The 12,928-nt window shown below is 48.5% G+C and overlaps 1 protein-coding gene across 4 annotated transcripts in view; it reads left to right on the top strand.

Moving 5' to 3' along the window:
• Positions 1-44: 44 nt before the first annotated feature.
• XPO5 (exportin 5) overlaps positions 45-12,928 on the top strand; it is a 29,919-nt gene continuing 17,035 nt past the window's right edge. For 2 of the 4 annotated variants that reach the window (XM_083831421.1, XM_083831420.1), the window contains exons 1-16: positions 45-228; positions 1,500-1,621; positions 2,253-2,325; positions 2,929-3,066; positions 3,371-3,553; positions 4,518-4,559; positions 5,437-5,463; positions 5,795-5,980; positions 6,665-6,741; positions 7,176-7,275; positions 8,347-8,430; positions 8,844-8,969; positions 9,142-9,232; positions 10,705-10,833; positions 11,550-11,665; positions 12,609-12,764. In XM_083831421.1, the coding sequence (XP_083687547.1) occupies positions 124-228; positions 1,500-1,621; positions 2,253-2,325; positions 2,929-3,066; positions 3,371-3,553; positions 4,518-4,559; positions 5,437-5,463; positions 5,795-5,980; positions 6,665-6,741; positions 7,176-7,275; positions 8,347-8,430; positions 8,844-8,969; positions 9,142-9,232; positions 10,705-10,833; positions 11,550-11,665; positions 12,609-12,764 (1,755 nt within the window). In that variant the 5' untranslated portion in view covers positions 45-123. The remainder of the gene's footprint in view (positions 229-1,499; positions 1,622-2,252; positions 2,326-2,928; positions 3,067-3,370; positions 3,554-4,517; positions 4,560-5,436; positions 5,464-5,794; positions 5,981-6,664; positions 6,742-7,175; positions 7,276-8,346; positions 8,431-8,843; positions 8,970-9,141; positions 9,233-10,704; positions 10,834-11,549; positions 11,666-12,608; positions 12,765-12,928) is intronic. The other 2 variants (XM_083831423.1, XM_083831422.1) reach the window with 1 other exon arrangement.

The following is a 12,928-nucleotide window of genomic DNA, read 5'->3' as shown; positions in this document are numbered from 1 at the left end:
GCCTTCCCCCTCCTCCATTTTTTCCTCGCCGCGCACGCGCATAGCGCCTGCGCCGCGTGCTCCCTCCCCCCTCCCACCCCGCACGCCGGCGGCCGGTGGCGCGGGGCCGCCGCCGCCATCATCATGTCGGCCGAGCAGGTGAGCGGGCTGTGCGAGCAGCTGGTGAAGGCCGTGACGGTGATCATGGACCCGGCCTCCACGCAGCGCTACCGCCTGGAGGCGCTCAAGGTACGCGGTGCCCTGCCCCCGGCCACGCGGGGCCCCGCAGCGGGCCGGTCTGGAGGTGTGGGGGGGTCCCAAATGCCGGGGGAGGCGCTGAGGGGCGGCTCTGGGGTGCTGAGGGGAGGCTCTGAGGTGCTGGGGGGCGGCTCTGAGGTGCTGGGGGGCGGCTCTGAGGTGCTGGGGGGAGGCTCTGAGGTGCTGGGGGCGGCTCTGAGGTGCTGGGGGGCGGCTCTGAGGTGCTGGGGGGCGGCTCTGAGGTGCTGGGGGGAGGCTCTGAGGTGCTGGGGGAGGCTGTGAGGTGCTGGGGGAGGCTGTGAGGTGCTGGGGGGCGGCTCTGAGGTGCTGGGGGGCGGCTCTGAGGTGCTGGGGGGAGGCTCTGAGGTGCTGGGGGAGGCTCTGAGGTGCTGGGGGGCGGCTCTGAGGTGCTGGGGGGCGGCTCTGAGGTGCTGAGGGGAGGCACTGAGGTGCTGGGGGGGGGCTCTGAGGTGCTGGGGGAGGCTGTGAGGTGCTGGGGGAGGCTGTGAGGTGCTGGGGGGCGGCTCTGAGGTGCTGGGGGGCGGCTCTGAGGTGCTGGGGGGAGGCTCTGAGGTGCTGGGGGAGGCTCTGAGGTGCTGGGGGGCGGCTCTGAGGTGCTGGGGGGCGGCTCTGAGGTGCTGAGGGGAGGCACTGAGGTGCTGGGGGGGGGCTCTGAGGTGCGGGGGGGCGGCTCTGAGGTGCGGGGGGGCGGCTCTGAGGTGCTGGGGGGAGGCTCTGAGGTGCTGGGGGGCGGCTGCGAGGTGCTGGGGGGAGGCTCTGAGGTGCTGGGGGGCGGCTGCGAGGTGCTGGGGGGCGGCTGCGAGGTGCTGGGGGGGGGCTGCGAGGTGCTGGGGGGCGGCTCTGAGGTGCTGGGGGGCGGCTCTGAGGTGCTGGGGGGCTGTGAGGTGCTGGGGGGCGGCTCTGAGGTGCTGGGGGGAGGCACTGAGGTGCTGGGGGGCGGCTCTGAGGTGCTGAGGGGAGGCACTGAGGTGCTGGGGGGAGGCTCTGAGGTGCTGGGGGGGGGCTCTGAGGTGCTGGGGGGCGGCTCTGAGGTGCTGGGGGGCGGCTCTGAGGTGCTGGGGGGCGGCTCTGAGGTGCTGGGGGGAGGCTCTGAGGTGCTGGGGGGCGGCTGCGAGGTGCTGGGGGGCGGCTGCGAGGTGCTGGGGGGGTCACGGGGGTCCCCACCGGGGGTTGCTCGGCTCCCGGGGAGGTGAATGGCCCCGCTGAGCGGCCGCCGTGTGTCTGTCCGTGTCCCCGAGCAGTTCTGCGAGGAGTTCAAGGAGAAGTGTCCCATCTGCGTGCCCTGCGGGCTGAAGCTGGCTGAGAAGACGCAGACGGCCATCGTCCGGCACTTCGGCCTGCAGATCCTGGAGCATGTGGTCAAGTAAGGGTCCTCCGCCAGGGCTGGGGGCCGGCCCGCTTCCAGCCAGCCGCTGGTCCTTGTTCCACTCCCCTTCGGTGCCTCCTGGCTCCAGGGGGAGGTTTCGGCACACAGAGAGCCTGTCCTGCAGCAGGGGATGGCTAATGGCCCGCTTGCTATTCCTTTTTCTCCTTTCTCCTCTGAGGAGAAGAAGGCTTTCGGGCAGGTTGGGAGGGTTAATTCACCAAGCTCTGAGCCACGTTCACACTGCAAGATGTAAACAGGCACGCGGGGTTACAAGTAGGTCCTTTGCAGTGTTCTCTATCATTAGCCTCATGCTAACAAAGAGGCTTTGTATTAGTTCAGTTCTGAGATTCCTCTCTCTGTCGCCTCTACAGACCTGATGCTTTGTGCTTTGCTGCTGCTTCTCGTGTCTGTTGACCTCAGCAGTGCACGCCCATTTGCCAGCAGCAGTTTTAACTCAGCCTTTTCGTTAAGCAATTGGGCAGTGGCAGGGACATTGGGCTCCAGCGTCTCATTCTATCTAGTTTGGGTAAAGAAGTGGTAGTCCAGTGAGAATAAAGTCAGAGATCTTCATAAACGTTTTGACTTGGGGTCCTTTCTTTCCTCTCTTCTTTCTAACTCTTTTGAACAGGTTCCGCTGGAACAATATGCCTCGCCTGGAAAAGGTTTATCTAAAGAACAATGTCATGGGTCTCATATCCAATGTAAGTACTTTCTAGTCTCTGAAGCATGATTCTTTCACTTGGAGATAGAAAGTGGGAGCAAAAAGGTGAAAAGACTCCTGTTAATTAGCACAGAGGACCTGAATTCAAGTCTGGATATCGTTACTCTCTTGCTGTGCATCCCTGGTTGTTGCAGTGTTTTATTTCGTGTTGTAGTCAGGTCACCTGTAGAACAGTGATGTCATCTCATGTGGCAGGAGGCTGTGAGGCTTCTGTGAGATACTTTTGCTTTCTTAGAAGGACTTTCGGTAAATACAAATGTTTTATCTTTGCAAGAATACTAAAGCCGTTATCTTAGTCATGTTTACTTTACAGTTGTGGTTGTTGTCATGGCTGGGTGAGTTCCCTTTGAGGAAAATCGTTTTGGTTCCTAGAGTTCACCAGCTGTGGATGCTTGGGAGGGTAGGAGTCCTGCTCAAGGTAGCTGAGATGTGGAGTTTCCCTATATTGTTGTTCTCGGGTTTGGTGGTGTTCTTTTTTTCATTTGTCGTTTAGAATATTTGCAATCACTGGACAATTCTGTGACAGAATTACAATTGTCTGGTGTTTACGTGCTTGTGTAACTGTGCCCCTCTTTTCTCGCAGGGAACTCAAAGTATCCTAGAGGAGGAAAGTCACATTAAGGATGTTCTGTCTCGCATCGTGGTGGAGATGATCAAGCGTGAATGGCCTCAGCACTGGCCTGACATGCTAAAGGAGCTGGATACCCTCTCCAAGCAAGGGGTATGAACCACACCTGTCTGTTCCCTTCCTCTTGCTGGTAGGGTGGGTTTCGGTCTTCTGTGATTCTGAGGAAAGCCTAACTCATGGTCAGGTGAGACAGGCTGACGACGCACTCAAAAAGTACCTGCAAGAGTCAGTTATTCTAGGAGATGGTTTTAGCAGAGAGAGCCCTCCTTCTGTTTTCTTTTACCAAAACGTGACTTGTATCTTCATCTATGATTACTTTCTGCATCTCTGAGCTTATCTGTAGGGATTTTAATGTTTCAGCTGTGCTCATGGAGTGTGTTTCATTTTGGGACATTAGGAAACTCAGACAGAACTGGTGATGTTCATCCTCCTACGTTTGGCAGAGGACGTGGTGACTTTCCAAACGCTGCCCACCCAGCGGCGACGAGATATCCAGCAAACCCTCACCCAGAACATGGAGAAGATCTTCAGCTTCCTGCTAACGGCCCTGCAGCAGAATGTCAACAAGTACAGGCGCATGGTAAGCGTCTCCTTTCATTAGGCTCACTCACTGCTTGGAGGCATTTAGGAACTGGCATGCAACTCGCACGTCTTGGGAAGCAAGGGCAGAAACTATCTGAAACCCGTTGCTGTAGGTGTGGGGCAGGGATCTGCTGTGACAGGGCTGACAGGTTTAGCGTTGATAGTTTGGATTTGGAGTGTAAATGGCTCGAGTGGACACGTGCCTCGTGAGCATTGCTGCAATGCTCAGCTGGCTGACACTAGGGGCGTGCGGCTTGGCAAGAGCAAGGGGTAGTCGTGGCAGGAACAGGCAGATTGGGGTAGTTCATGTAACAGGCAGTGGTAAAGCGATGTCGACCTGGGCTCAGATCTGCTGTTGTTTGCTGCAGTCGTGTTTGTGTTGACACACACATTGCATCTGGGCCTCTCTGGTCCTTTTCTCCTAGAGCTCAGGGCAGGAGGCCCTTTTCTGCCTAGGTGTGGTGAGGAATGCTCTTCCTTTTTGCATAAAGATTTTTTTTTTTTTCCTGAATTCTTGCCTACTGTCAGAGGTGTGCAGCTTGGTCAAGATGCAATAGCGTAGGCAAATGTCTGCCCCAGTCTGTACTTGTCAGAAGGAAGTGGATTTGAGAGAGTGCAGCAGAGTTCAGAAACCAATGTAGAAATAACCTGCTTAGGTGTATCTCTTTTCCTTTTTTTTCCTGTGAATTGAAATCCAGAGTTATACTAGAAGTGAAACTGGGAAGAAATGAAAAAAACATGCCTTACCTGACTTCTGTTCCTTTTCCTAATAAACTGATCGGCTGAACAACCCCTCCTGTAGAGCAGGCAGTTCTCTGCATAGTTCATGGTGGTGGGTGGGAAGCCCTGGTGCGTTTTGTAGTCTGGTTGAAATGCATTTCCAGGTAAGGTTTGAATTGCAGTGCTTGAGGTTCTGAAGTGTGGCTGCTTCTGCTAACGGTGGCATCTTTCTGATTGGCAAGGTTGGAGCACCCCAGGAACAAGAAGCCCTCACCACTCCACAGGTTAGCAGATCTTTGGGGTGTTTGTGCACAGGGAAAATTCTGAGGGTTGGGTGTTCAGTTACCTGCCTGCACACTGAGACCGGGGGGACGACGGACAGTTCCCCAGGAGCGTAATCTGCAGTGCTTCTAAGTATGCAGTTCTGCAATAGTAGCTCAGTTGTTAAATATTTGGGACCCAAACAGATTAACTTTGAAGTAACTGCGCTGAATACATTAGTGGACAGTTTCCAAACCAAAACCTTGCAGCGGAAAGAAATGCTTCTGGTGTCTTTGCATCTGAAAAACAAATAACACTTGCCTCTCTGAGGGCCTCAAACTGCGTGTCAGGTAAAAAGATGGTGCAAGCGGTGCCTTGTTAGGTGTTTGCAACTGTGAGTCAGGCTGTAAGCTCTCGCCCCAGCGCTCTCTCCAGCTGCCATTCTAACCACAGACAAATTACTTAGCATTTTCACACATGAATCTCAGTAGATAAAAGCCACCAGCATCTTTCAGAGACTGACTCTAGGGTGTAAGACACTCTAAAAGGTCAAAAGCTTCTTTCCTGGAAGCTTCCAGGAAGCACTGAGATGCCTTTCCTTCTTGTCCGCTGTGTCTCCCTGGTGCCTGCTGACTGGAGCGTCATCTTTTGGATGAGAAGGAAACGGTGGCTTAACCTGCAACTGAAAGTCCTGTCATCTCACCTGCCAGGGGGCTGCGGAGGTGGTTCTGATGGCTGTAGCAGTGGCTTGAGCAGGAGACTGCTGCAGCCTCTTTCACTAGGGAGCTGTTCTGTGAAGCTGCTTCTGGCTGCATTCTCGAGAATAAGCCTGTCCAGCAGCGGCTGGGAGTAAGCTTGTGCTGTAGCTGCTCACTTACCATTCCTTGTTCTCTTTTTCAGAAGACCGATCTGGCTCAGGAACCTAAGGTGAGTGAAACTATAGAGGCCTTAGTGCACTAGCCATTTTTAAAACCAAGATTGTTTAGAAGCAAGCTTCTTTCAGACTTCAGAGCCTGTTACCTGCAGATGGGTTTTTTCACCCATGATACAAATTACTGAGAAGAAAGAAGTGAGAGATGCACAAGTGGGAAGATGCCAGGACCCTAACTGACATCCTTAGCGTGGGGACATTGGCCCTTTTGCTGCCACCTCACTTTCTCAGTGCAGTTCCTGATGGTGTTTTTCCAGGGGGTGGACAGTTCTAGGTGGGAACCAGTGTTTTCCTTTGGCTCTGACTTCTTGCTTCCTCTGTTCGCAGGCCCAGGCAAACTGCCGCGTGGGGATAGCAGCACTCAACACGCTGGCTGGCTACATTGATTGGGTGGCCCTGAGCCACATCACGGCAGACAACTGCAAGCTCTTGGAGATGTTGTGTCTGCTCCTAAATGAGCCTGAGCTCCAAATAGGAGCAGCAGAGTGTCTCCTAATTGCTGTCAGCAGGAAAGTAAGTTCTTCCTCGGCTACCCTGAGTCCTCTTTGTTTTCCTTCTGTTCTCCCATATAATTCTTCAGACCGAACAACGGTATCTTTACTCTTTTATTTAAGGCAACAACATTCAAATGTGACTGCTTTGTGTTAATGACATTTATAGTGAATGTCGTGCCAGCACAACACGTGGAGCAATTGTTGGAACACTCCAACTTGCGTGCTTGCCTCTTCTCACAACTTTGGGAGATCCCCGTTAACATTTTTTTTTCATTTCCTTCAACTGGAAAGTGGGAAATATGTCACCTAGCTGTGTCATCAAGCAGCTCAGAGCAGTGACAGCAGGTTCTGAACCTGTAGTTTGCCCTATCTGTTCACAGGCAGCTAAGTGTCAAAGCTGAGTATTCCTCAGCTGCCATTAAGTAACTAGCCAGACTGCAATGAAGAAGAGCTCGTGTCTGAAGATCAATTTTTCAGTTTAAACTGACAACTAAGGTTGCTGTGGGAGAATTCTTGAAAGGAATAGTACCCTTTTTTTTTTTTTTCTTTGTGGGGTGGGAGGATAACAGTTTTTACTGAAATCATTTGTGAAATGCAAACCTTCCCCTAGATGGAAGAACAAATGGGGATCTTCCAACTTCACTTGCAGATGGGAATAAGTAGTTGTGTTCTAATCGAGGCGTTTGGCTTTTCTTATACATAGGGGAAGCTCGAGGATCGGAAACCTCTGATGGTCTTGTTTGGAGATGTTGCCATGCACTACATTCTCTCTGCTGCCCAGTGAGTACCATCTTACTGCTGTTGTTTCACATAAAACTGCATAGCAATGGCTTTCTGTAAGTAATTTACAAAAAAAAAAACCAGCACTGCTCAACTGCAGAAAGCTGGAGCTGGGTTAGGAGAGAAAAAAAACAACCTTTTTTTTCCTGAACCTAAACCTGAAAAGCTGCAAATTTTTTCAGATTCCATATTTGAAGGACAAAGTGGGATAAATATATCAGCTTCCCCAGCTTTCTCTTTTAGTCTAAAACTGATGAGGAGGGACTCTGAAAGAAGCCATTTTGGAGGTTTCAGATGTCAATGAAGTTTTGTTTTTTGATAGAAGCAAAGAAAATCCCACTGTGAAAGAACCTAATTGCTCTAGTATTCTCTTTGTCTACAAGATAGTTACCTACAGCATGAGTAACAGTGTTTTTCATTCCCTTCACACCCAGAACGGCAGATGGAGAAGGCCTGGTGGAGAAGCACTATGTTTTCTTGAAGAGACTTTGCCAAGTTTTGTGCGCGTTGGGCAGCCAGCTGTGTGCGTTACTAGTAAGTCTCTACTAATACCAGCAGCAGTCTTGGCAAGGCTAGTTTTTAGGGCTTGGGGTGAGATAACCCTGATTTGACATGAGACCAGGGTTCTCTCTGCACGATTGGCAGCCCTAAGGTTCTCCACCCATTTGGAAAAGGCAGAAATGACTCTGCTTGCAGGTAGGATAACTGTATCCTGCCGAGTCATAGGAACATGGAATGAAGGGACCCTGCCTGATTTCAGGCCCCTGCTGTCATCGAGAATCATCTCCAATAACCTCGGTAACCTACTGAAAATTGTTTAGTTTCTTGCTGCCTATTACTACAGGAAAACTACTTGAGGCAATCGCTCATGTGGGAAGCTTTTTAAATTTTACCACTAAAAATATCTCAAAGATAGATGTTCGTAGCATACATATATAACATCAGAGATGTTCTCGAAGAGTATACCTGTTTGTTCTTCTACCAACATTCTCTCAAGCTTAAGAAACAAGAAACACTGTTTTTGTTCCTGCTGTTGATCTTTTTAATACTGTTTGTGTCAATGTTGAGATGAAATTGCACACTGATACTTTGGATGCGATGCTGACTGCTGAATTCCCACTCCCTTCATTCAGCACAGTGCTTCTGCAGCAAGGAAGGCAGGCTTGCTGAGAGATGCTGTTCATGAGGAGACTGAGGCAGCTAGCCTGTGTAAAGTGATAGAGCAGAGTAAATTCTCACAGGTAGGGAAAGAAAAAAAAAATCTTTGAGAATGTATCCCTTACAAGAATAGACAGCAAAGGGTGAGTTATTACTTCCAGTGACAGGGACTTCACTTGCTGTTAGGCACTGGGAGTTGTTAGTCCATAACGAAGTAATGAGGTCAGGATTTGAGTCCCGCACCCCCAGGCTGGTCAGCAGAACTTGCTACTCCTTCGGCTGCTGGTTTCAGAAAAACTCACTGGTGTTCTGTGGTTTTGTCTCTGCTCCTTCACAGCCTGTGGCCTTGGGTGTAAGTTCTCCTGCTTTACCCAAAGACATGGCACTTGTGAACCCAGCATGACACGCGTTCAGTATTTTTTCTGAAAGTCTTTGTCTTCCTAACAGGGCTCAGATTCTGATGTGGAAACACCCGCCAACTTTGGAAAATACCTTGACTCATTTTTAGCCTTCACAACCCACCCCAGCCAGGTATGTAGAGGGCTGAAAGTCTTGTGTAGGTCTGTGTAAGAATGTGTGAATTCGTAATTAAGCTACCCTATGTAAAACTGCAGAACTTCATCTGCCGGTTATTGCTTTCAAATCTCTCAGTTCAGCTGAAGACCTGAAATAATACAAAGTGGTTTCTCTATTACCACCCCATTAGGAATGGTACCTGACACAAAAGTGCTGAGTAGAGAATCTAATGCAGAATTTGCTTCCAGCCCTAGTTTTTATTTAGAGAGATTTTTGACTTCCTGGAAGTTTAGGTTGAGCCTGCAGGGTGTCTTGAATAGTCAGTGTAATCTGCCCTTACTTTCTAATTGCAACGCTGGAGGCTTAGCAGTGGAGATTCCAGTACTGAAATCCTTCTCTGTTCCCGTTTTCCCTCTCTTCCCTCCCAGTTTCTGCGATCCTCCACTCAGATCACGTGGGGAGCCCTTTTTCGGCACGAGGTTCTGTCTCGCGACCCCTTGTTGCTGGCGATGATCCCCAAGTACCTTCGTGCATCTATGACCAACCTGGTGAAGGTACGTGGGAACGTCTGTTGCGAGTGCCAGAGACGTGATCTCCAGGCTGCTGAGCAAACAGCTCTGTCTTGGCATTTTACTGTCTGCTCCTTCAGTCTCGCCTCCTTGAAGCTGGTGTTAGATCTGATGGGCGACTTCTCTTCCTTCCTGATGTTGTCCACTCTGTCTCTAGGTGGGCTTTCCCTCTAAAGCAGACAGCCCCAGTTGTGAATACTCTCGCTTCGATTTTGACAGCGATGAGGACTTCAATGCCTTCTTCAACTGTAAGTTGCCCTCTGCCCATGCGGATGCTGTTGTGTGTGCCTTTCCTCTTACGTTCAGTTGCTGGCTGAGCTCGGAGACTGCCGTGTTGATTTGGCAGCTTCCAGTCATGTCCTGACTCTTTCAGCCTGAATCCTGGAGCTGAATGAATTTGTGATTTTCCTGTGACAGCTCAGGCATTTCATTTTACTATTTTGCTATCATACTTTCCAATTATTTTGCTTTTTGACCAGGTGAGTGGTCAAGTAGCATTTGCTACCTAGTGGCAAAGAAAATAGCCCTCTTGATCACCTAGATGAGGAAATGAAATGGCCTGGAATCCTGCTCGGGCTAGGAGAGGAAAACAGCTTACAGAAGACTTTGTATGTCATTCCAGAAAGAAAGTCTATATTGGCCCTGCTAGGAAGCTTTTGGTTCAGTACCAACTGTGTGACTGAGCAATTAAAATAGCTGATCTTGATCATGATCTTAAACCAGCAAGCAGGGAAACCTGGATTTTAATAATTTCATATTTGCTTTCTTTCTGTATTTTATTTTCTGCAAATGAGGTTGGCTTTCATTGGCTGGTGTAGTTAGGTACTTGGTGGCTGAGAGGATATTCTTAATAACTGCTTGCTTTTTACTGTTACTTTTGAAGATTCTGAGCGTTGCATTTTTTGTATTGCTTATTAGATTGTTTGCTTTCCTTATAATAAATCTGTGTGGAAATCAAAAAGCTAAATGCACAAAGACAAAATGTGAAATAGTGTTAGGGAGTTAAATGGTCTTGAAGGTATTATGGATATGAGAAAATAAAATTGGTGTGAAATTCAAAATAAAACTATTTGGTCAAACATCTCTTTTAAACGATGTAAGTTGCATCTGTAATCAGTAGAGCTGTTTCTTTTCTGTGGTCGTGTCCTGGAATATTTTGGAACCGATGAAATTTCTTGTTTTGACTTTGCTTTTGTTCATATCTTTGGAAATGAAAACAAGACTTGCTGGTTTGGGGTGGTGTTTTTTTGGTTCTTTTTTTAGCAGTAGCTTCTCAGCCTGTCACTTAACTGGGTAAAGTTGAATAAACTGGAAAAAGTGTGTTTAGCTGTGGGAAGTGATAGTTACCTAATGCTGGGTTTTGTATCTCAGTATCTCAAGGTGCTTTGTAACAGCAAACATGTATAGTTTAAAGATCTTTTAAAATGAAAAACAGAAGCTCAATTTTATTAAATCTCGGTTTAGAGTAATTTTAATAATTCGTATTGCATTTTAATTGTTTTTATGTTAACCCATCATTTTTTAGTCCATTTATATCTCTTCCAAAAAATGTGCATCCTGTTATAGCTAGTTTACTCGCTGTCTATTTGAGATTAATACACAGCTATTGCTGGAACAACAGTCCAAAATGTTCCAGGTCTGCAAAGATGCAGGTGAGCTTTGGTGAGGTAGCATTTGTAGCATCAGCTCGTTGCATGGCGTCTGATTCTTTTTACTGCAGCTTTCCGAGCCCAGCAAGGGGAGGTGATGAGGATGGCTTGTCGTCTGGACCCTCGAACTGGCTTCCAAATGGCTGGTGAATGGCTGAAGTACCAGCTCACAGCTCCTGTTGATACCGGACCCATGAACTGTAAGTTATCTAGAAAAAAAATAAGGATTTGGTTTTTAATTCAAGTCAAGATGGAACTTCTGTGGCCTTTTTTATTTTGTGAGGGGGAGCCAAGAGATTACACTAGGTTTTCAGGCTTTCAAAGTCCTTGCAAGTTGAAAACAAAAGCAAACAAAAAAATATGTATCCTTTGCTGTATACCTATGGAATAGCTACTGTAGAGCTCATGGTGAGCAAGAAAGCTCCTCCTCTGCAAAGCAGGTGCATCTTCCCTCTGATAGAATTTTACAGTTATGCGGGCCTTAATTTGTAACATTATTTTTGTTGAGGGAAGTTTTGCTTGACTGGCAAATCCCTCTGTTAGTCACCTGGCTGCCCTCCTCTGAAGGAGAGCCACGTGGTGCTCTGCAAAGTCACGCTGAGAGCAGTCTTGCCTGCAGTGCTGAGTCTGGGCATGCGGTCCTTCCTTTTCTTTTCCCTTCTGTGATTTGTTGGTGTTGCTCGTTAGAGTACCTCAAAGATCAGACCTGTGTCTCAGGACCCTTGACATAAATAATGCAAATCACAAAGAAGTACCTTAACTGCTTCCAGTGCATCCCTGCTAGGCATCTGTAGGGAGTGCTTTGTGACTGAAGTACTTGGGAGTGCTGAGATGTTGCGGCGTGGGAGCTTATCAGCCTGGTGTTGTGTGCGAGGGGAGGAGCGCGGTGAGAGCTCCAATGTTCTCTTCCTTTCAGCTAAGACAGGTGAAGGTCTCTGCTCCATCTTCTCCCCATCCTTTGTGCAGTGGGATGCCATGACCTTCTTCTCAGAGAGCGTCATCAGCCAGATGTTTCGAACCCTGGATAAAGACGTATGTGTACCAGATGCTCTTACCTGCTCCCTGGCTTCTTTTGGGTTAACGTGTGTTCTTTTCACCTGTGTTGTCCTTGAAAACTTTGTAGTTACCATTCACCCCCATGCAAAAAAAAAAAAACAAAAACGATTGTTTGGTGACTGTTTCTCATGAGTACTGACCCTTCTTTAGGTGGAACCAGTCTCATATTGGCTTATTCTGTCAGACATTTTTTGGTTCCGGATGGTAGGAGAGGTCACAGGAGAGTGCTCAGATGACATGGTTTGACAGTGCTTTGCTAGAGGCCTGCTTAAGCAGAAATTTCCTACATTTATTCATTTTAATCATCCTCTGATTTGACCTGTTTTTTCTTTTCATTTTCTGTGCTTTTATCTGAGTGAGAAGGATTCGTGCTCAGGGTGTGGGAGATCAGAAGATCTGATGAAATTTTTCTCTGCTGTTTGTGCAACAGTAGGCAAATCAGGAGAGCATTTTTTCTTCTTAGCCTCACGTAGACTGGCTTGATTTTTGTCAGGTTAGGCTGCTCACACTAATTCTAATCACAGTAATTACATGGGTTGATGTATAGTTGGTTAAGCATGCAATCTGTTGGACAGTGAAAAGGAGAATTGGAATCCAAACTGAGACGGGAAACTTGCCTTCCTCAGAGGTACAAGCAATACTGGGGATTTCAGATTGACTTGTAAGATTGCCCTAGCAGCAGTGGCAATGCTGCTGTCTTCCTTCCTTAGCAAGTGCACAGAGCACGCAGGTAAACTGAGGTTTCTACTGCTTTTCTTTCTGCTTTGAGATAAGCAGTCTTCAGCTGAGAAGCCTGATATTTTAGCAGCAGCAACTCAGTCTAGCTCTAAGAGTTCTAGGGTGTGTGCTACAGGCTGAAGTCCTGAGCGTTGCTTCCTTTTTTTTCTTTCCTCCTCCTTCCCCTTCCCTGCTCCTGTAGGAAATCCCGGTGAATGATGGCATAGATCTCCTGCAGCTTGTCCTTAATTTTGAAACAAAGGATCCTCTCATCCTGTCCTGTGTGCTCACCAATGTCTCTGCTCTCTTCCCATTTGTCACTTACCGACCAGAATACCTACCACAAGTACTTTCCAAGGTAGGTACTTGCAGACCATGCTAAAATCAGGTAGGCTTTGGAGCAAGGCCCATGTACTAAGCTGCAGTAGTTTATTCTCTCAACATTCCTGTCAGGGAAAGACTGTCTTCCGTGTTAATGATGGTAAAACAGTTTGAGTCTTGTTCAAGGAGAAACAATGTCAA

The sequence above is a fragment of the Anser anser genome (genome assembly GCF_964211835.1).
Source record: "Anser anser genome assembly, chromosome: 3".
Lineage (NCBI taxonomy): Eukaryota > Metazoa > Chordata > Aves > Anseriformes > Anatidae > Anser > Anser anser.
The sequence above is the reverse complement of the archived record's forward strand: the minus strand, read 5'-3'. Positions and strand labels throughout refer to the sequence as shown.